The following is a 21,825-nucleotide window of genomic DNA, read 5'->3' as shown; positions in this document are numbered from 1 at the left end:
TATTTCCCTGAATGTCTTGGGAAGACCTCTTAACAAAAATGAGAAACCATCACCTTTGACTGCAACACCAACAATGTGGCAGCCTCTCCACACAACCTGCACTCTCTTAACCACCACTCCTTCAGAAATCTTCCCAACGAAGCTACCTGAATTGACTTAAAACTAAGTGCACTCAGAAACAAGGAACCCCATACCCGCGTCAAAAGATGCTCCATCTTAAAATGTCCATATTGCATTATAAATGAACTATGCATGTTACTTAACAGTAGCTGAGCATAAGAGCTCGCATGATAGATAAAGCTGACGCAAGCAACTCACGTTGTGGTCTTTGCCAACATAAAAGCAGAATAAGAATTCTGATGCTTACCCCAGAGTTCCCCGGCCCGACATGGGAGGACTTGGTGGTTTTTGTGTAGGTGGATTTGTTCTTGACAAAGTGCCAGTTCTCGCAGGCTGATTGTTTCCATGCTGAAAACCAGAATAATGCATTAATTTTTTTTGACTGAAATAGCTCAAACTATATGTTGCTGCAATGCTTCAATACGCTTCATACAAAATAGATTCCCAAGCATCTTGTAAACCACAGCTTCTTTTATCCCATATTAGATTAAGCACAGAAAGAGAATTCCATCTTTAAGATTTTTATTCTCTCCTTCTCTCCCCCACTTTCAATTTTTTTTCCGTCAACAGTGGAAAAAACTCTAAGCTGTGCTGAGCATATATAATGGCTCAAAAGCTGCTTCAGCAAAGGCTTCAGACCTATTGAATGTGTTTGATATCTAAGGTATAACAATACATTTATTTAGTGCTGCTGTCTGATTAGCATGGGCATGCAAGTACTTCTGAGAAATCTTATCTACATATAAGTTATTAAGAGAAAAAGCACATATCAAATCAAAGGAAAGCGCCATGTATGTTAGAGAAATTAAACGTTATCTATGGATAAAATGCACTTGTCAATATATCAGCGATATATTAACTGTCAGTGAGAATCAAAGCTCAGCACATCTAAAATTACCTTACTGAGGAAAGAAGCAAAGAAGTACAGGACAGAAAGCTAACTTTCAGGTGTAACGGCTCAGCAGCCTCTACTGTCATGGGGTGTGGTGAGTCAAATGAGAAATAACTCCTCTTACCTTGGCTTTTAGCCACTTACGTTGGCAAAAAGAAAAGGAGGGAAAAAAGTAGAAATTAATGGCAAATCGATTACCATCTATATGGCAGGTTTAAATAATAATGGAACAATATTTGAAGTGTATTTTTTTTCCTTCATTGACAGCAAGGTGCTGTAATATACGTTTCGCTTCCATAGAAAGCGATACAAGTTTCCACAAGGAGAGACTCATTTGCTTCCATGATAATCCGATTTTTTAAAAAGGATAACATGGAAGTAGCAACAACAATACACTGTCTGTATTGATTTGTAATACGGTCGTGCCTCACTTAACGGTTGCACCGCTCTACGACAAAATCGCTGTATGATTAGGTTTTTGCGATTGCAAAATGATGGTTTAAATGGGCTTTTTTCATTTAACGATGATCAGTTCCCTGCTTCGGGAACCGATTTTCGCTATATGATGATCAGCAAACAGCTGATCATTGGGTTTCAAAATGGCCACCGGTTGAAGAAAATGGCCCCCTGCTGTTTTCTAGGATGGATTCCTCGCTTTACAGGCACCGAAAATGGCTGCTGTATGGAGGATCTTCGCTGGACGAGCAGGTATTCAGCCCATTGGAACGCACTGAACGGTTTTCAATGCATTTCGATGGTTTTTTTTAATTTCGTTTGACGATGTTTTCGCTCTACAGCGATTTCGCTGGAACGAATTAATATCATCAAGCGAGGCACCACTGTAATTTAAAATTGGGTGCAAAGATCCAAAGCAGTTTCAGTTAGACTGGGATAGGTTGAAGGAAGCAGCATACACAGACACAAATTGTTCTCTGGCCCATCTCTACTTGTGATTTAACAAAACGCAATCTTTCCTGTGAAAAGAAATTATATGACTGGTCTTCACATCTTCCTGGACACAATCAATTCCCACCAATAATTCCCACTATATGATTCATTTGGATAAAGGCTAGTGTGCACATTCTGTACTTATAGAGAATGGGTAGGCATGCATGAGAATGTTTCTTTCTAAGCAATCATCAAAGGAAAAAGAAACCTAAAATAGAGAATTGGGACAATACACTTATCCAGACAACTCAAAGTCACAACCATTCAAGCTCTCCAGAAGTTCTGAACAAGCAAAGCATTAAACAAAACACATATGGGGAGGAAGGAACTGGCTGGCTTTCAAGCCCTGCAGACTGCATAAGACACAGTCTGAAAATCGAATGTGGGAGGATATTGCAGATGTTCAGATTAGACTCTATCAAGCGCTAAAATGGATTAATTCTTCCAAAGGCTGCTGGATGAAGAAACCCAAACAGAGAGGTTGTTCCCTGGTTTTGAAAGTATAAAAGGCAGCTGATCATTGGGAAAAATTTTCTATCCCTATCACAGAAAGGTGATCAGCCAACCTGGTTCACATTAGCCTTCCTTCTTATGTATATGCACATGCAGGAGCGTGGCTGTTTTTAAATAAGAATTTCAGCTTAGAAAACAAAACTACAATTAACAACAAAATTGATGGCACAAGCAATGAAGCAATAGCAGAGATGCTATTGCAGTTATATAAAAGAGCATAACTTTTGGACACAAATTATCCCAAGATTAAAGAAATCTTTGTAGGCATTCATTGATTCATTGCCTATAGCATCCCAAGTCATGCACTTTGGTATGCAACAGAAAATGTCTATAAAAACTTCTTAACTCATGGCAATTTACTTCTACAAATTATGACATTTGTGTAATTGTGCAACAAGATTTCCATCCATCCATCCCTCCATCCATCCATCACTTGCCAGGGTGATATCAACATACTAGACTCTCTTATTTCCCATCAGTATGTCCTCATCTATTTGGCAGGGAGTTTAAAGCTCCAGGCAAGCAGATCTTCCTCCCAGGCCAGCTATCCTAGTTTCTTATTTAACAGGAAATTCCAAGGATCAGACTTGTGTCTGTTTAACCTAAAAAGCATTGGGTTCAATCACTCAGCCTTCGCTAGCCTATCTATCTCTCCCATTTCACACAGCATGTTTCGTATATGCAACTTTATACGGTTGACCTCATCTCCTGATGCCAGGCCCTCTGGGACTCAAACTTAGCTAGAAGAACTGGGAAAGCAAAAGTACAGCCAACGTCACAGTCTGCTCAGACACACAATTCACCAGGTTACTCTAAATTAAACCATCGCTCAGTGACATGTTCTGATCTGTAAAATGGAGATATTTCTGTTCAACTTTGTAAGAATGAGTGCAAGACTAGAGCATTCTGAATGACCTTGATGCTACAAAAAAAAGTAACAAGAGAATTTAAATGGATGTATTTACTGTTTAAGCCAAAAAGCAGGTCTTTTCACTCTAGCTTATGCATTTAAATCCAACTTCATTACAGTAGTTATAAATATATCAACTATATTCAGGAAAAGCAATCTTCCCTGTAAGCAAAAGGCACTTAGAAAGTTAGAAGTAATAAGGTTATGTAGCTTTGCATATATTTGCATGAAAGTATTTCATAAGAGACACCTTAGGGGAATTCTCCAATAGCTGGCTGCAGCTAGATTTTAAATCAGATTAGAAAAATCTTGTATCTTTCTGGACAAGAAGATGCATTATCCACAGATGCTCCTTCTGCACCACATTTGCTACTTCTGTAATAATTTAAAATATTCAGTTTTTGCAGTTACACATGACTAGCAATCAGTATTGCGTGTAAAGTTTATTCTTCTACATGGACCCAGAATACAATGCTTGGTAACTTCCTGAAATACTCAAGTGTTACCACAGCATCCTATGAAGGTAAGTAAGTACTATGACATTCATGCTGCAGATGTGGAAACACGCTGAGAGAATGCCTAAGGAAGGAAACCAAATAAATTAATGTGAAGAGGCAAGATTTCCCAACTCATACTTCAGTCTCTTAACTGCTACAGTACCTTCCACAGTAGACACAGAAAAGATGACATAAATTAACCAACCTCTTCCATGACCAAACAAAAGGTTGAGAATGGACGATCTACTCCATCAAATCAATAAAACTTCCCTGTTTTATTAGATCTTTGTATATGGGAAGCCAACATACATTGCAAATATGTCTTAAGAATGCTGTTATCTGGCTCAACATAAAGCTGTTATTTGCCTCACTGGATTGCGCACGATACTTCCACATGCTTACATCAAGGGCTAATTTGGAGACACAATCAGAAAGATAAGAGAAGCATGTAGGAAACAAACTGCTGGCTCCCAAAAGCCTAACACATTGTTATAAGCAGTATGAATTTATCTACTGCCATCAGGTTGTTGCATTCCTTCCGAGATATATTTGTACAGTTCTTTAACAGCTTAGAACCATTTTAAACAGGGTGCAATGCAAACTTCCATTGCCATCTGCTATCCCCTAATAATTGATAATGCTTAGAAAGAGAGTACAGTTCTTACCTTTACACCGTGGCCCACGTCATCCAGCACTGTGTAGTCTATGGGTTTTCGAATATACCTTACAGGACGTTCCATATTTGCTGGAGCAATGATTTTGTGTGTTCTGGATGTATTCTTGTTGGTTGTCAAAATGCCGATCTCTCTGCGGGCCACTTTTTCTTTATGTATGTCCACCGTCTGCAAAGAATGCAAGAGTCATATTTTTATGTCTATCCATGAAGCAAAACAGAACGTCTGATTTATAAATCCATGACTGTTCAAGGAAAACATGTAATGTGTGCTCTTTTTTCCTGCTATATTTCTCTTCTTTCATTTCCTTAGACTGTCTTGATTTTGGGTCCGAGTCCTGAACCATTCAGGAGTTTTTAAAGTTCATTTGCTAATATATAGATGGATTATGTTGGATAGAAAGAAGACATGGGAAGAAACTAGATGTAGAATGATTAGTACACATTGTACTAACCATCCTTTGCACAGTCATGTAACAGCAAGAGGGATAAGCATTTCATGCTCAGATGGCTATCCTTTCCCCCATGCAATTATGATGCAATTACTGTACACTTCAGGATTATACCTTTCCACTTATGGAGAGTGAGAAAGGTACATCTCATGGCAGGAAAGAAATTCCTTGCTGCAAGAGCAATTTGATATCACAAAGTATGGCGGAAACTGACAGAAGCACAAGTTGGTCAACAAATAAAGCAAAAAAACATCAAAGAGGAAGAGATAGAACACAACAAATATTAAAAGAAACTGCCCTGGAAAGATTCAAAACCTGCCACTTTAAAAAACCAAATTCAAAATGTAACATAACCTATGCACATGCACACTACATTCTCAAACCATATAGAACTAATGGGCCCACAGCTAACAGCGTGGAAATAGAAGTTACCTACCTATAACCATGGTTCTTCTAGCGGTCCTCTGTGAATCCACACAATTGGGTTGTTCTGCGCCTGCGCAGGACCTCTCGGAAGTTTCTAGAGCTTAGAGAAATGTGATTAGTAGGACGTTCCCCCATGGAGCGCATGCTCCGCCCGCCAGGAGTCCATTAGCTCCTGTGAGAGTCCGCCACTGTCAAAGAACTATATTTTTAAAAAGACAGAGGGGAGGATGAGCGGGATGTGTTGATTCACAGAGGACCACTAGAAGAACCATGGATACAAGTAAGTAACCTCTCTTTCTTCTTCATGACCTCAGTGAATGTACACAATTGGGTGACTGACAAGCTCACTTACTAGATGGTGGGATGTCACAGTAGGAAGGGAGGTCAAAACACTCTTTGCTCGGACATCAAGCCAGTAGCGTCCCACGAAGGTTGATAGAGAGGACCATGTAGGTGTATGGCAGATGTGAAGAAGCTCAATTCCATGATGAAGTGCAGTAGAGGTCGACATCACTCTGGTAGAATGGGCCTTCAAGTGTTCAGGTGGTGTTTTGTCTGTTAGTTTATATGCGAGATAGTTTGAGTAATCCATCGATAAATAGTTTGAGGTGAAGCAGGGGAACCTTAATGAGGGCCATGAAAACAGAGAAAAAGTTGTTGTGTTTTTCTAAATGATTTAGTTCTGTCAATGTAGAAGGCGAGACAGCCTCCCGCGTCAAGCATGTGGAGCATGCGCTCAAGTGGTGTAGAGGGAGAAGGGAATAAGGTCAGCAATATCAGGGGTTGATTAAGATGAAATTCAGAGACAACTTTAGGTAAAAACGATACACCAAGGTAGAGAGTGACCTTATCCGGGTGGAATTGGAGAAATGGTGGATCTGATCTGAGGGCAGCAAGTTCACTTGCACACTTGGCAGATGTCTTTAGAGAAAGTAGTTTAAAACTGGAAGTGGCCATAGGTTCAAAAGGAGGTCGAGTAAGTGCATTGAGGACAAGTTGTAAGGACCACTGTGGAAGAGGGTGTTGACGTGGTGGATGGATGTTGAGGAGTCCCTTGAGGAATTTTTTCAAAGTCGGGTGGGAGAAAAGCTTAGTGGAATCGGAATGAGGTGGCTGGTGTGCTACAATAGCAGAGATATAAACTTTCAAGTTTGAATGAGATAGCCCAAGATGAAAAAGATGAAGGATAAAGATAAGTAAAGTCTTCAGAGAAACTGTTATTGCAGGTAAGTTATGAGAGTTGGTAAAGGACAGGAAAGCTTTCCATTAATTTTGATATAAAAGTTTGGTCGAAGGTTTTCGAACTCGATCAAGGATGTCTTTTATGGCGGGAGTACTCTCCACACTGTCAGGTTGAGAGAGTCTATGTCTGGAAGGTATATTGTTCCCTTGTCCTGGATGAGAAGATTGGGTATCAAGGGAAGATGGAGGAGGTCTGTCGATATCGATCTGAGGTGCATGAACCACGGCTGTCGTGGCCACCACGGGGCGAGAAGTATGGCATTCGCGCGAAATAGACAAAATCGAAGGATGGTGCGTTGTATGAGTGGTATCGGAGGGAAGAGATAGAGGAGTTTGTAGTTCCAATCTGTCATAAAGGCATCTCCGAGTGACTTCTTGCCCACAACAGCACGGGAACAATATTGTTGACACTTGGTGTTGGTTGCGGAAGCAAAGACATCGATGGATGGGACACCCACTGGTGACAGAGGAGACTGAAGATGCTGTTGTGTAGTGACTGCTTGTGCATTCAGGTGTTGAGGCAACTGAGATGGTCTGCAAGTAGATTGTCGTTTGTGGAAACATGTACTGCTACTGGGAAAATGTGGTGCAGGTAACACCATATTCAGAGCTCGACAGCCAGGTATAGCAATGAGAGGGAGTGTGTGCCGGCCTGTCTGATCACACAATATAAGGCTGTTGTATTGTCTGTTGCTAATTGTACGGCTTGCCTTGCGATGATCAGTAAGAAAGCTTGAAAAGCCATGATGATCGCTAAAAGTTCGAGGTGGTCAAAGACCAAATCTTTTTTCTGAGGTGGTGGCTCTTCGACATCTAGTTCTAACGATTCTGCCACTTGGGTGACAAGCTGGGAGTAGAATGTGAAGTCCTCTGATGGGGATGGTGGATGGTTTTTGGCAACATCAGAAGAAGGGGTGGGCAAATTGGAGGGTAATTCTTGAGAAATGCCGGATGTGGAGTCTTGAGCCGAAAGAGTTTTGTGGTCGATGCCGATGGTTGAGACGGTAGTGGCAGCTGCAGTTGGAGATATGTGTGGTATCAGGCGCTGTTCGATTTCAGGAGGAGGAGGTCCTTTGTAGGTGGGAGTAACTTGAAGAGACTTATGGTGTCGAGAGTGTTTGGAGGAGTGTTTGGCCCGTTTAGACTAAGGTTGAGAAGGCATAGTGTGCTTAAGAGCTGATTTGGTAGGGGTCGACATTTGGTGAGTCAGTGCCCGATACATAGTGGAAGGAGATCAGTGTCAATGTCGAGGTGGCAAAGGCGACACAGAAGGTGACTATCGAGGTGGACAGGCATATCTCACTCTCTTAGGTTCATCATAGTACAGCTGTTCTGTCAGATCATCATCATCATAGTAGGGGTCGTATCGATGGTACTGATCGCCATATTCATCTCTAGAAGAATATCGAGATGGTTCAGGATAGTAATAAAACTCCCTGTGAGGGGAGTCATGCTGAAAAGAGGAGAGGTGCCATCTCTTTTCCTGGTGTTTTCGGGGAGAATGGGGTTGGTCTATTTGAGCCGATTTTGTAGGCTTCTTATATTTTGGTTTGTCCTTCTTTTTCTTAGAGGCATCATCTGGTCGGATTGTAGCCCTCGACGTCAAGGATGATTTTGGAGCCAACTTAGTTTGGTCCTTCTGTCGGAGTGGAGGGGTCATCGGGCTTGATGCCAATTGAGAGGCCTCACGGCGCTCTGGACGCGGGGACATCACCGGATCCACAGGAGTAGGGTTAAGTGATTTCTCCCAGAGGCTTTTCAGCCGCAATTTAAGCACAGACTTTGTGAATTTCTTACACTCAGGACAGGCATTTGTCTGATGTTGCTCTCCAAGGCAGAAGAGGCAACGATCATGACCGTCTGTGCAGAGCATGCACTGCTTCAAAGGCCCTGGAGGGGCCACAAAAGGTAGGGAAAGGGGGAAAGGAGAGGTGGGGAGGGGGGCAGGGAGAGAGAAACCATGGAAAAAGGAGCAAAAAGATGATGTAGATAATCAAAAAGGGAAGTAAAAAAAACTAACAGGGGAAACGTCCAACAAAAGAGCTGATTAAGGAAGAAAAATAAAGGAATGATCTCACGAGTACAATCAAACAATAGCTCTAGCGTTCCGAAATAGATCAAACTGAAGCGGCGGCAAAAAAGAACTGACGGAAATTCTGGCAGGCGGAGCCTGCACTGCATGGGGGAATGTCCCACTAATCACATGCCTTTAAGTTCTAGAAACTTCCGAGAGGTTGTGCGCAGGCTCAGAACAACCTAACTGCGTGCATTCACAGAGGCCACGAAGAAGAATACGGAGTTCTTGCAGGTCAAGAGGACAGCAATCTGGGCTGCAAGTGAAACAGAGATATGAACACCATGCCCAGAGCACATAAAAATGCATATCAGGGACAGCAGTATTTAAAGACTCCAGCGTTCTGAAAATTCCACCTCAAACCTCTACAACAGTGGTGTCGAACTGTGGCCCTCCAGATGTTCTTGGCCTTCAACTCCCAGAAATCCTGGCCAGCAGAGGTGGTGGTGAAAGCTTCTGGGAGTTGAAGTCCAAGAACATCTGGAGGGCCACAGTTCGACACCACTGCTCTACAATTTATCAGCATTTCAAATCTGCAAGCTGCCTAGTCTGTGTTTACCTCCAGGAGCACATGAAAAACTCTTTAGTTTATGTGCAGGACAAAACGTAGAAACTAGATTCTAACTCTATCCAAGGGAGGGTTTCTAGCTCTGCTTTTCATGAGCTAAATTCAAAATTAAGTCACCGAAAGATCAGTCTCAAATGCTTCTCAATCCCATTTGCCAGCTGTTCCTTTTAATAACTGCCAAAATAATTTTTAGAAGAATTACCCATTTCTAGCTTTTATAACGTGACAAAAGAAATAAGACACCTTTGTAACATTTAATATTCCTCAAAATCACATACAACAATGCAAAAAGCCATGAAAATGGAAGACAGAAGTTCATAAATTATAGATTTTTGTTTTCAATGTTCATATTATTTCAATATCTACAGATATGTAAACAATACACACACTCTAGTGTTCCATTATGTTTCCAAGAGGAATGTTTGCAGATATATGAGCTAGTGATGCGTCTGAAGCTCAGCTTCCAACAGAAACGACATTTCCAATTTGCCAGAGAATCTCTCCTACCTTTAGCGAAGTTGTTCCATTAACCTTCGCTTAGAACACAGTACTAGAGATATAAAATATTAAAAGGGCACAGTGCTTTTGTTTACCCAACACGCTGTGGATTCAGCAATTTGTCTCCCAATTAAAATTAAATTGAATAAAATAAAAAGTTTAAGTCAATTTTCAGTAGATACAGAGTTTTCTGCACCACATTTCAAAACGCACACAATCATTACCAGCAGAGGGGCGAACTGGTTCATCTCATTCTGAATACAGTGGATAACAGTTATTATGCAGTAGCAATACACAACCAAACCCTTTCTCAGCTTAAGATCCATATATGCCTGTTCCCAGCAATAAAGTTACCAGTTTTATTTGTTAAAATCACCAACAATGGGTTCCAATATATTTGAACAGGCCAAAAAGACAGATCCAGAGACCTTTCTTCCGCTACAATACGCCTAGAATGTACAATCTAGGCCTATTATAATAAATAAATAATACATATGTATAATAAATAAATAGTGAGTGTTCAGCTACAGCATAACCTGTGGTGCTGAATTCACCCAGATGTGCAGAGAAATACAGATCTATCTACACAGATCTCTCCAAGTAATGCAGACAAGTAAGAATCCTCTTAACAAAAAGACTGTATAGGGCAACAATTGTGCAACAGTTACTGTCTTCTTGCACAGCTTCCATCACACAACTACGTACTGTAGTCTCAGATCTAGTGCAAAAAGAGAAACTTGCTGGAGTAGTAGGAAATGCATATATAGTTGCTCTTCAACTCCACAGTCCTTCAACAGTTTTCTACAATATACCTATTCAAGAAAGATTGAAATGTTCATCTGTCACTGTAGACAGGAATATCCATCCACATGGGCTAACAAGTGCCACTGTTTGTATATACTGTAATACATTAGTTCTATGTAGTTTTTATGAAATCCAATGCTGTGAACATTGTTAGAAGCGAGCACCTAGCCCTATATGCAGGGCTTGAAAAAAAATCAAGAATGTCTCACCAGTCAGTCAAAAATTTCACTAGTCTGCATGTTGGCCAGCACAAGAACCAGTCTGAGGACACCTGGGTGACCCAAGACTGGGAATCACTGATTTATACCTGCAGACTAGGGTTGCTTTATTACCTGTGTGCCTATGGGGTGATGAAGCTTGTATTTTGAATGCCTTTCTTTTGAATGTCTCCAGCAGAAATAAAACTAAAAGCAAAAGCGCCCGGCCTCTTAAGGAGCCACAGTTCCCTTTCACCCCAGGATGTGTCCTCGTTCGGTTGAAATTGGTAGCAGGGAATCTCCATATTCTCCAGCATGAGACTACTCTACATTCTCTTGCAGAGCTATATCTCTATGGGCCGCTCAAACCCTCTTCTCCGGAGAAGAGGGAGTTTTCCTTTTGCAATGGGAGGGGGGAGGGGAGGATTGCAGGATTAGAGAGAGACAGGCAGAGGGGAAGGAGGCAGGGAGGGAGGGAGCTGTGACTCATCAAGCAGCATTTTTCACTCGTCACAGATGAGTGGACGAGTATATTTTGCAAGCCCTACCTACATGCAATGCCATTATTTTATCTACCCAAGCAACAATGTGTCTGAAGAGGACAGGATCCTGCACATATGTAGGAATATGCTCCTGCTCGAGCATAATAAAAATCATGTTCCATCAAGTCAGTTCTGACTTATGGCAACCTTTTTCAGGAGAATGCTCAGAAATGATTTATCATTCCCTTCCTCTGAGGGCAGATTTCCAAAAGTCACAGAGGCTGGCTCTACTCAGAGCAAGCCCAATGGGAAACCAAACTCCCAACCTCTTGCTCTGCAGCCAGACACTCAACTCACTGAGCTATCCAGCCAGCTCATGCATAGAGGGGAGCAAAAATGAACTTTTCCAGCATTTTTGCTCATATATAGAGCCTGGCTCACCAGACTTGTCACCATTCATGTGAGCAAAGCAACAATAAAGGGGACAGCATTAGTTGTTCACCTCGAACCCCACAGGCAATGCCTGTAAAGTAACTCCTGAATAGGTCTGAAGCTGGAATGACTTGACTTAAATCTAAACAAAGCCATACTGAGGTCTCATTAAAAGTTTAAAGAAAATCACAGTTAATGGATCCTCCAGGTTTGAATCACACTTAAACCCAACAGACTTTCACTGGATTTGGGACATTATATCTGAGCTGAGGCCACAATCAAATACATAATGAGAAAGCAACCATTGACTTGTTTAGTAAATGAATTCATCAGTTCTCTACTTCTTAATAACAGTGCTTAAAATGGGATTACAATAAACAGGTCTCAATCCAACTGGTGTCCTAACTAAAGAAGACTCATCATTTTGATGGAATCCCCTCAACCAATCTACCCCAACACTCACCCTAGTCAGTACATGATGCTCCATAGGCTCCCTTCCAGCTCTGCAGTTCTATTATTATGATTATGGTAATTTCATGATCTCCTAATGGTACAGTATGTAGCATTTCAAGGGGTCAAGGGGGAAGAAGAGGCTGAGACATTTGCCACTCCTATCCTGGTTGCACAGACCTATACATTTCAGGGCCACAGATAAGGTGGACCTAAAAGATATAGCATTCTATTTTATAGGAAGATGGGATTGGGAGGATTCAAATCTTTGCACAAGGCTGTAGTGTTTCATAAGCCTGGGAAGACGGGAGGATTTAATAAAAAGTGAAGACTTTTGTTATATGCACCACTGAAATATTTACCATGGGTAAGTTATATTGTCCGAGGGAGAGGGAAATGCCTTCAGAAAAGGAGTGGGCAAGTGGAACAGGAAAGAAAGCTAGAAAAGGTATTCCGTTGATGCTTTTAAGGGTAATTTTCCTTTGACAGCTCTGAGTTATTTCACACAACCACCCCTAGACGTAGCACATCGTTTTCACATCACGAATTGTTTTGAGACACAGTGTCTCAAAGCTGTGAGCATACAGTATGTGTTGAAGCAACATTCATATTCTGGTACGTATCAGACATCCAGAAGGATGGAAATTGGAAATTTAGCTTGTGCACTGATACTTCAAGCTCCACTTCATTCACACAAATGCTCCACACATGTTACAACTGCTGAGGGAAAAACAATAATTCTGCACCAGCCTCAGATGCCACAAATGTGTGAATTGTAGAAGTACTGCACAAACTACAGGCTTTAAAATAAAACACACAGTGGACATACACATGGGAAACCTAGCCCATTTAGAATGCTCAGACAAATATACTCTGACACTTTAAAGATATGCAGTATCCATTCATGTGTGATGCTTACAAACCTCTCCTTCCGGTGGGATAAAACTGACGTTTCCCTTGGCAGCTGTAACATGAGGGGCTGTGCTGTGTTCTATAAAGTCAGAAGGACTATATGCTTGAAGGCCTCCTCACACATGATTATTTATAGGTATAATACAGTATGGGCAAAGGGGACACTATCATGTGTAGAATAAAATGCATCTTTCGTACTCCATGTATGCAAAAGCTGAAATGGGAAACAGTCCCTCAATTTTATGGTGTTGTTGTTGTTATACACCGTATTTCATACGCTGGATTGCCAGAAAGACAAACAAGTGAGTTTTAGCTGAAGCCTGAACTTTCTCTGAAGGCAAAAATGATGAGATTCAGGCTATCATTCCTTGGACACATCATGAGAAGACAAGAGTCACTGGGGGAAAAAATAACGCTGAAAAACGTTGACGGCAGCAGGAAAAGAGGAAAACCAGTATGTGATGAACTCCATAAAGGAACTCACTGCCTTCAGTTTACAAGAGCTGAGCAGGACAGGACATTTTGGAGATTATTCATTCATACAGTCGCCATTAGAGGAGACGGGATGGCACATAACATAAGAATACACTGTGAAGTCGCTTCCAACGTACAGGAACTCTAACAGGGTTTTCAAGGTGTGTGAGATATTCAGGGAGTGGGATTTACCACTGCTACCTCCGGCAAGCATCTGAGGCAAAGTGGGAATTTGAAAGCAAGGCTCTTGAGTCCAGGCCTGACACTCTTACCCAGGATACCAAACTGGCCCTGTTTTATGCAGTGAAAATTATGAGCAAAGTATCTGTCAGACCGATCTGGTCATGTTTATCAACTTTCTACCATCTTGTCATCTATCAAACTCACAATCCTATGCCCTTCAAACAGACACATTTTTTTAAAAAATAACATCTCAAAGGCTTTCCAACTTCCTAAGGATAAAAGCAAATAAAAAAGCCAAGTTCGGGATTTCTGGGATTTGTGGTCCAAAATAAAGGAACTTTTCCACATTCTGCTCCATCCCTTCAAACTCCTGCCAGCTCTGAGCTGAGGCTTCCTCGCACCACAGGGCTAAACACCACTCATCACCTAGAAGAAATGTAGAGCTCTCGCCAAAGGCACTTCTGAGAGTCCCTTGAGAATTCTCACTGAGAATTCTCCCAGGTCCATTGCGGCTTCACCCTTTCTGGTAACTGGAAACAATTGGGAACAAGACACGGCAAGCCTACAGGCTGGAATGAAAGAAGGCAATGCCCATCTATGAATAGAAAGTGCAAGATGCTTTGAGCATAATTGTGACTTTCTGTCAGATCTGGCATCCTGTCTGCAAACTGGCTCACAACAATTAAACAGAAGGGAAATAAATTTCAACCTGAAGCAAATCTAGTGTGTAAAGGTGTTTCATTAAGAAATGCCGCAAGGCAAACGAAGGCCCACCGTGAAAAACAAGAGCTTGCCTTGTCTTTCACTGGACCCCCTACACGCAACTATCTCTCTACAGGAACTCTCAACACCAATGAATATGTTCCGTTAATCTGGAGGATCAATCATCCTCTATATTGCTGGGTTATGAAAGACAGACCCCACAGGAACTCCGGTAGTAAAACTGCATTAAACTAGATTTTACACATTGTATGTTATAAGCTGGGCCTGTTCTTACCATAAACAGCTATTTTATAAGTTTCTAATAGTAATGTGCCACCTATTCAGGGAAATGCCTGTTTTTCACATCAGCCACATTATAGAAAAATCACACCATATTCAGTGGAAGCCTTGAACAATGTTTCCTCTTCCATGAAACAGTTTAACTCAAAGAAGTGCTATTATTGTTTAGCGTGTCTGACTTTAATAATGCTATTGGGCATTCAAGTAATACTAATATTTGCTCGGGGAAAACTTTCACACAATTTTGTTTGCGCACAGGCACATATAGAAATATCCTAATGCAAGTGGAAATGTTCCCAATAATAAATTTTAAATCCAAGCCAGCTTTTTCCAATTTAGTGCCTTTCAGACTATATTGGGACTCTAACTCCTCTTTGGCTTAGGTCTCTGGCTGTGCAGCCAGAGGTTGGGAGTTCAGTTCCCCACTATGCCTCTTGAGAGAGGCTGAACTTGATGATCCATAGGGTCTTTTCCAGCTCTGCAGTTAAAAGTTGTTGCTGTGTCATACCAGCAGTCACGGTGTCTAGGGATGATGTTAGTTGCCATTCAACATAGTTGGAAAGTATCTGGTTTCAGATGGTTGGTTTAAGCTCAAGGTGTGAGTACAAGGAATTTTAAATTTTTATTCAAAATACAGTGGTGCCTCGCACAGCGAGGTTAATCTGTTCCGGATTAACCCTCGCTATGTGAAACATCGCTGTACGGAAGTAAAAAAGCCATTGAAACGCATTAAACGTAGTTTAATGCGTTCCAATCGACACGTTTACTTACCGTACAGCGATGCCGGCAGCCATTTTCGCGCCCTCCCCTCGCAGAACGAGGGCGCAAAAATGGCTGCGATCAGCTGTCCGGCAGGTCCAAAATGGCCGCCGGAACAGCCGAAAGGGGCCGAAATGGCTGCGCGCAGCGTTTTTGCGCCCTCCCCTTGCTTACCAAGGGCGCAAAAATGCTGCGCCCCGGCCCCTTTCGGCTGTTCCGGCGGCCATTTTGAAGCCGCGGAACAGCTGATTGTCGGGTCGCAAAGCGAAGGTCGGTAAGCAAGCAGCTTACCGACCTTCGCTCTGCGATTTCCCGCCTATACGGGCACTGTTTTGCGATCGCATTTGCGATCACAAAAACGGCCTCGTAGAGCAAATTCATCGCTCTACAAGGCGCCCGTTCTGCGAGGCACCACTGTATAGAATTTGTAGGCCCATTTGCTCCCGATCCTAAATCAAGATCAGAAGCTGGCCATAAAACTGTGTGTTACCTTTTTCTTCTAACTCTTCCCTTGCACCAAGTCTCCTTCCCATGTTAGACTTCGGAGATCTTCATCAACTCTCACTAACTAGAACCCTGAAACCAACTGTCCTTCCACAAGCAGACAAAAACCCTTCTCTTCAGGGCAAGTTTTCTTTGAGTGACTGGCTGCCTGACTGGGGTTTAAAATGGATTCTTGCCTCCCAGATATCTCTCATGACTGATGAAGGACACTCTGCAGTATATCTTTGGGTTGAGAGGAAAAAATGAAGCAGGAAATAGTGGATGAAAATGTTTGCGTGCAAAAAATTCACACTGAACCAGAAATTAAGTTTCTGAACTGATTTGTCCTCAAGAGGTAAATAAAAACATTTCAGATGTTTGCACTCTTCAGTGCAAACTACTGAAAGACAGCAGATAGGATGCAAGATATTTGCTGCTTGGTCCCACAGAAAATGTGTGGATTTCCACATTTCTGTAAAATATGCAGCACCAAAAAATAAGGTCACTGTTATTGCCTTATCACATGAAATTTGTAAATGAGGCAGGGGAAGAATGTGCTGTATGTCTTTCTCCCTGCTCAGTCTGTCCTGTTGTGCTTACTGCACAAGCACACTTTACTTTATAAAAAGAAAATACACCAGTTGTGCACAAAAACATGAATTTAATGCAAATGGCAAAAACCTCTTTTGGTGAGCTGAGATCCTTCAAGTAAAAGCACAGACATTTTAGGGATGTGAAGGCCCTGAGGGGGAAAGTGAAAAAACTAGGAAGGAGCAATTTTTTTCCTCCCCAAGAATAAATGTTCCATTTTTCCAGTGGAAAAATGCAATATTTTTGAGAACCGGGGGGGAGGGGACATTGGATTAAATACAGTGGACCCTCTACTTAAGGAATTAATCCGTATTGGAATGGTGGCTGCAAGTCGAAAAGTCTGTAAGTCGAATCTCCATTGACCTACAATGCACTGAAAACCGATTAATCCCATAACCAGTGGTTTTTATTCTATTTGTATTCCATTTTGTTTTTTTTTTTTTCTGGTCTGTAAGTCGATTCTCTGGCTGCAAGTCGAATCTAAATTTTGCGGCCAGAGAAGTCTGTAACTCGAAAAGTCTGTAAGTCGAGCCGTCTGTAAGTCAAGGGTCCACTGTAGCTTCTCTTTGGGAATGATTAAAATGCATTTTTTAAGACAAAGTTCTACTCAAATGCCAGAAAAGTGCTGTTGTTGTTGTTTAATCTTTAAGTCATGTCTGACTCTTGGTGACCCCATGGACCAGAGCACGCCAGGCCCTCCTGTCTTCCACTGCCTCCCGGAGTTGGGTCAAATTCATGTTGGTAGCTTCGATGACACTGTCCAACCATCTCGTCCTCTTTAAACATACACACTTGTAGTTCTAAGATGAGAATGAGGACAACACTCAAATCCACAATGCATTTCTGCAATTGTTGGGTGCCGTCACTTTCATAGGAGGGGCGTAAACCTTCCTAAAGGGGCTCAACAAGCAATCCATTGCTAGTGAAAGGCTGCTTGTCTTCTTCAGCTGACTTTTATACTAGTTTGGTGGAAACAATCAAGGCAGGACTGTTTCTGTCCAAATTATATCGTTTATTTTACTTACCATAAAATTAGTGATTTTCGTTTTCAGTTCCACCCTACTTCTCAGATACCAAAAAGCAGGATACAGTGCAGGGAGCTGAAGTTCACATGTCTCTCTTTTGCTTGTACATAGCTAAGGCTTTTATATCTTTATGTTTCATAAATATTCCAAACAGTTCAATTTTGTATGATAACTAAATCCATAACTAAATTAATTTATGCTAATTGATGAAACATTTTACATTGCTAAAGGAGTAAAATAATTTTAGAAACCTAGAAAGGCAAGGCTGATTGACATCCACAAAGATCACTGAGTCCAACCCAATAAGGCAGGAAGAGTTTATATTTTCATTACTATTGCATATATTCTGTTTTATGTTTAGAGTCCCATTGCAAAGAAGCAAGATAAAAGTATTCCCAGAGCTTCAAAACTTCTAGGGAGTCCTCAAGGTGCTCCCTTGATGTCCCAAGATGGCTGGTCTTAACTGGAATTACCACAGTGACACAATTTCTTATTATTCCTACCCTTAGCTCTGGATATCAACTCTGATTAACGACAGATGAGGTCACAAAATCTTCTCTCCCCACCACCACATAGCTTGTTAATCACTAGAAAAACCATGGGAATTAGTTCCTTAGTATGTTCATGTTAGAAATAGAAGACACCGTGTGAAATGGGGACAGAGAGAGAAAATGTTTATCAGTCTTGGAAACTCCTCTATAGCAGAATTGTACACAAGTAAAATCTTAAACTTACAGACCTCTCTCTCTCTCTACTTTAAAAAAAAAAAATTAAAAACTGTGTGAGAGCCAGCACTTGGAAATTCTCTAAAGGGCCCACTTGTCTTTAGGATTATGCTTTTCCCCTCCTCCCATCAAAAAGGGTATAACAACACAGCTCCACAGAGCTAAGCACATGCTGTCAGAGTTAATCCAGCTTCAGCATTCAGGAAGTGCAAAAAACCTACGTCCGTGCCCAAATGGTTCCTTTGTGCACTGCAGCTCTTGTGAAGTGCTGCTCTCTTCTTTAGCCTCAGAGAAAAAACGATTTCATGATTGTTACCAAGGCGCAGGGAAATGCCACTTAGAAGAGATGTCAGCAGGTTAAGAATTTTCAGTGGCATTGAAGCAAAACTAGTAATCTAGCCAGCTTTATAGTTACTGCAGTCAGCTGGGCTCTCAGTGCCTGCCTTTCCAATGTGAATATTCCAATAAAGACTAGCAAACATTTAAATTTACTCTGATCAGGGGAGCCTTCCAAACTACGGCTACTGGGGAATCTTCAGAATGGACGCTTAAACCTCTCTACATGGATATGAGTCTTAACATGTTGTCTGCTGTTTCTTCCTACATGGAACATTCTAGCGAGTTAAAAAGAAGAAACATGCATAACAATAGTAGATCAATTACAACTGCAACCCCTAATGTATAATTCATACACGTTTGTAAACAACCAAAGACACACAAGGCATCCACTATTGAGTCCAAGGGCAAGTGAACTTAGGCTCTTGGCCATATTTCAAGAGTGATCAGTTCAAGCCACTGTCAGAACAATCTGCCTTTACCCCACCAGTCCCCTAGATCAGGGGTCTTTAACCCTTTATCCACGGCCTGGTGTCGGTCCGTGGCCTTGGCCGGACCAGGCCGCAGAGACAGATCTTCCGCCTCCCCACACGCACTCCCCCCATGTGCCCACACACACGCCCTTCACGCATGCGCACGATTGCACCCGCCTGCCCTGCGAGCGCCCCCATCCCTTCACGCATGAGTGTCCGCACGCCCGTGCGAGCAAGCACCACCCCTTCGCCCATCCCCCCCAACCGGTCTGCAGTGTCAAAAAGGTCGAGGACCACTGCCCTAGATGGCTAAGAGGAGGGGGAAGAGATAAGGGACTGGCAAAGAAAAAGAGAAAACATGTTGCAGAGAGAGTTGTGGTCTGGGGCCCTCTGCTAGTTTACAAGTGCCAAATTGCCCCCTAGCAGATTACAACCTAAGACATGTGGCCCTCAACATAAAAAAAAAATCATTATTCAGCTATTTCAATTTAAAAAAGGATCATTAAGTCATAGCAGAACACCCTTCCCCCCCAAAAGCCCCACTTTTCTGAGCTATAGCTTTCAATCTACTACCACCCACCAACATAGCTAGTGGTCATGCTAATTTGAGGAATCTGGGAATTATGCTTCTAACCTGCCCAGAGAGTATGTGCACTATGTGGCAGTATAGAAACTGAAATACTGTAATAAATAAACAAACATGGTTCAAAAAGGGATCGTTTCTAAGTTACATAGTGTGCTTAGAAGGGGTGTGTGTGTGTGTGTGTGTGTGTGTGTGTGTGTGTGTGTGTGTGTGTGTGTGTGTGTGTGTGTGTGCGTGCGTGCGTGTGCGTGTGCGTGTGTGCATGTGCATGTATTTCTTACTTAGGCTTTTTCATTTCACTAGAGTTCAGATAGAAGTTTGAACCAGTTAACACATGAAATAAATGGACGCTAGACATGGGGTTTTGGATTTTTTTTTTTGGACCATATGTCTCATAATTCTCCATTCTGGGAGTACCACCTAACTGACAGGCACCTACAGACTCCTAAATTTGGCTCACCTGGGAGAAAGGCCTAAGCTGGAAGGCTTTGCGGTTGAGTTAGGCCTATCGCTACCTAGCTTCCTGTACAGAAAAGAAGCGGCCGACTACCTAGCTGGAAGCTTCCAAAGCTGCAATCCTCAATAAAGAATTATTAAACCAACAGGCACTTACTCCTAAACAACACATAGGACAGGACAGAGCACAAAGATGTATGCAGAGGCTCATATCCAGTAACATGGCCCCTCCTAAAAACACTTCCACTTTCACAAGATTTTTGCAACCCCTAATGATCTGGAGCATGTTATGGGTTCTCTTGTTATTAAAGTCAAAGTTTTCAAGAAGCTAAATTCTATACCCAACACAAAGCTTTATATTTATCCAGAATCCATACCATACTACATGCTAGCTCCAGCTAGTAAGACCTCTATGGTTCTGCCCCATTTTGCTCATGCTATCTGCTGCTTTTAAAAGTGGTCTTTTAATGATGTAAGTCACCTTGGGTCCTTTTCGAGGAGAAAGATGGTGCACAAATATTTTAAATAAGTAAAATAAATATAAACAATACATTTTCCACGTTTTGACAGGAGAGGAAATGACAGCATAGTTTTTGCACATTAATTTTCTCTTTCATCATGTCCTAGCTGCCTTGCAAAACCAGTTAAGATTGGTATTTGCATAAACAGCAGCTGTTCTGCTTCAGCAGGTCACAAACTCTGTAACAGCTTGCATGCTACCCAAAGTATTAAACATCAATGGTTTTCAAGAAAGCTAAAAACAAATGTTTTAATGTGTGATTAACTTTCACAGCTTACTTTGAAACCCTTCTAAAATTAGAAATCTTCCATGATAAGAATACAGCCATAAAAATCTCATTAGCAAGGAATTTACATATAGGGCGGTGTATATTTTGTATCAAGTGTGATGTTTTGAGTGGAGCACAGAATTCAGTAACATGAGAATCTCAGCTGTCCTGTTCTGAAAACCAGACAACACATTCCACACATAAAGAAAAGGTTTAAGAAACATGTGAAAAATTGACAGTAACGTCTATACAGTAGGGTACTACAGTGGTGCCCCGCAAGACAATGTTAATCCATTCCACTGAAATCGCTGTTTAGCAAAAACATCGTCTTACAAAAAGCGTTTCCCCATTGGAATGCATTGAAATCCGTTTAATGCGTTCCAATGGGGAAAATAGTCCTCATTGTGCAAAAATCGGCCATAGGGAAGCCATTTTGCGAAGTGCCAATCAGCTGTTAGAATCGCTGTCTTGCAAAGCATCGGTCCTGAAAACACCCATTTTGTGAAGATCACTCATAGGGAAGCCATTTTGCGAAGCCGCCGATCAGCTGTAAAAATCATCATCTTGCGAAGCATCGGTCCCAGGGGAAAAAACCGTCTTGCGAAGCAAAGACCGAAACATCATCCAGCGAAAATCGCCCGTAGGAAACACTATTTTGTGAAGCGCAATGGCGATCGCAAAACTTCGTTGTCATGCAGATTCATCGTTTTGCGGGGTAATCGTCTTGCGAGGTACCACCATATATGGATTTCTAGTGGCCAAGGGAATAGACTACAAGAGCACTACATGGTTTTCCTCTCCTGTGATTTTGCAAGAATATGTGTGAAAAATTAACAAATGCACTCACATCGAAGAGC

General features: G+C 41.8%; 1 protein-coding gene across 12 annotated transcripts in view; it reads right to left on the bottom strand.

Annotated features, from left to right (window-relative positions):
- ABI1 (abl interactor 1) overlaps positions 1-21,825 on the bottom strand; it is a 117,345-nt gene that overhangs the window by 25,055 nt on the left and 70,465 nt on the right. For 6 of the 12 annotated variants that reach the window (XM_073003038.2, XM_073003037.2, XM_020801316.3 and 3 more), the window contains exons 3-5: positions 4,546-4,722; positions 1,137-1,151; positions 368-468 (exon numbers count right to left, since the gene is read on the bottom strand). In XM_073003038.2, the coding sequence (XP_072859139.1) occupies positions 368-468; positions 1,137-1,151; positions 4,546-4,722 (293 nt within the window). The remainder of the gene's footprint in view (positions 1-367; positions 469-1,136; positions 1,152-4,545; positions 4,723-21,825) is intronic. The other 6 variants (XM_073003036.2, XM_078378626.1, XM_020801325.3 and 3 more) reach the window with 1 other exon arrangement.

The sequence above is a fragment of the Pogona vitticeps genome, chromosome 6 (assembly GCF_051106095.1).
Source record: "Pogona vitticeps strain Pit_001003342236 chromosome 6, PviZW2.1, whole genome shotgun sequence".
NCBI classification, from domain to species: Eukaryota; Metazoa; Chordata; class Lepidosauria; order Squamata; family Agamidae; genus Pogona; species Pogona vitticeps.
Note: the sequence above shows the minus strand (reverse complement) of the source record. Positions and strands in the feature narration are given on the sequence as shown.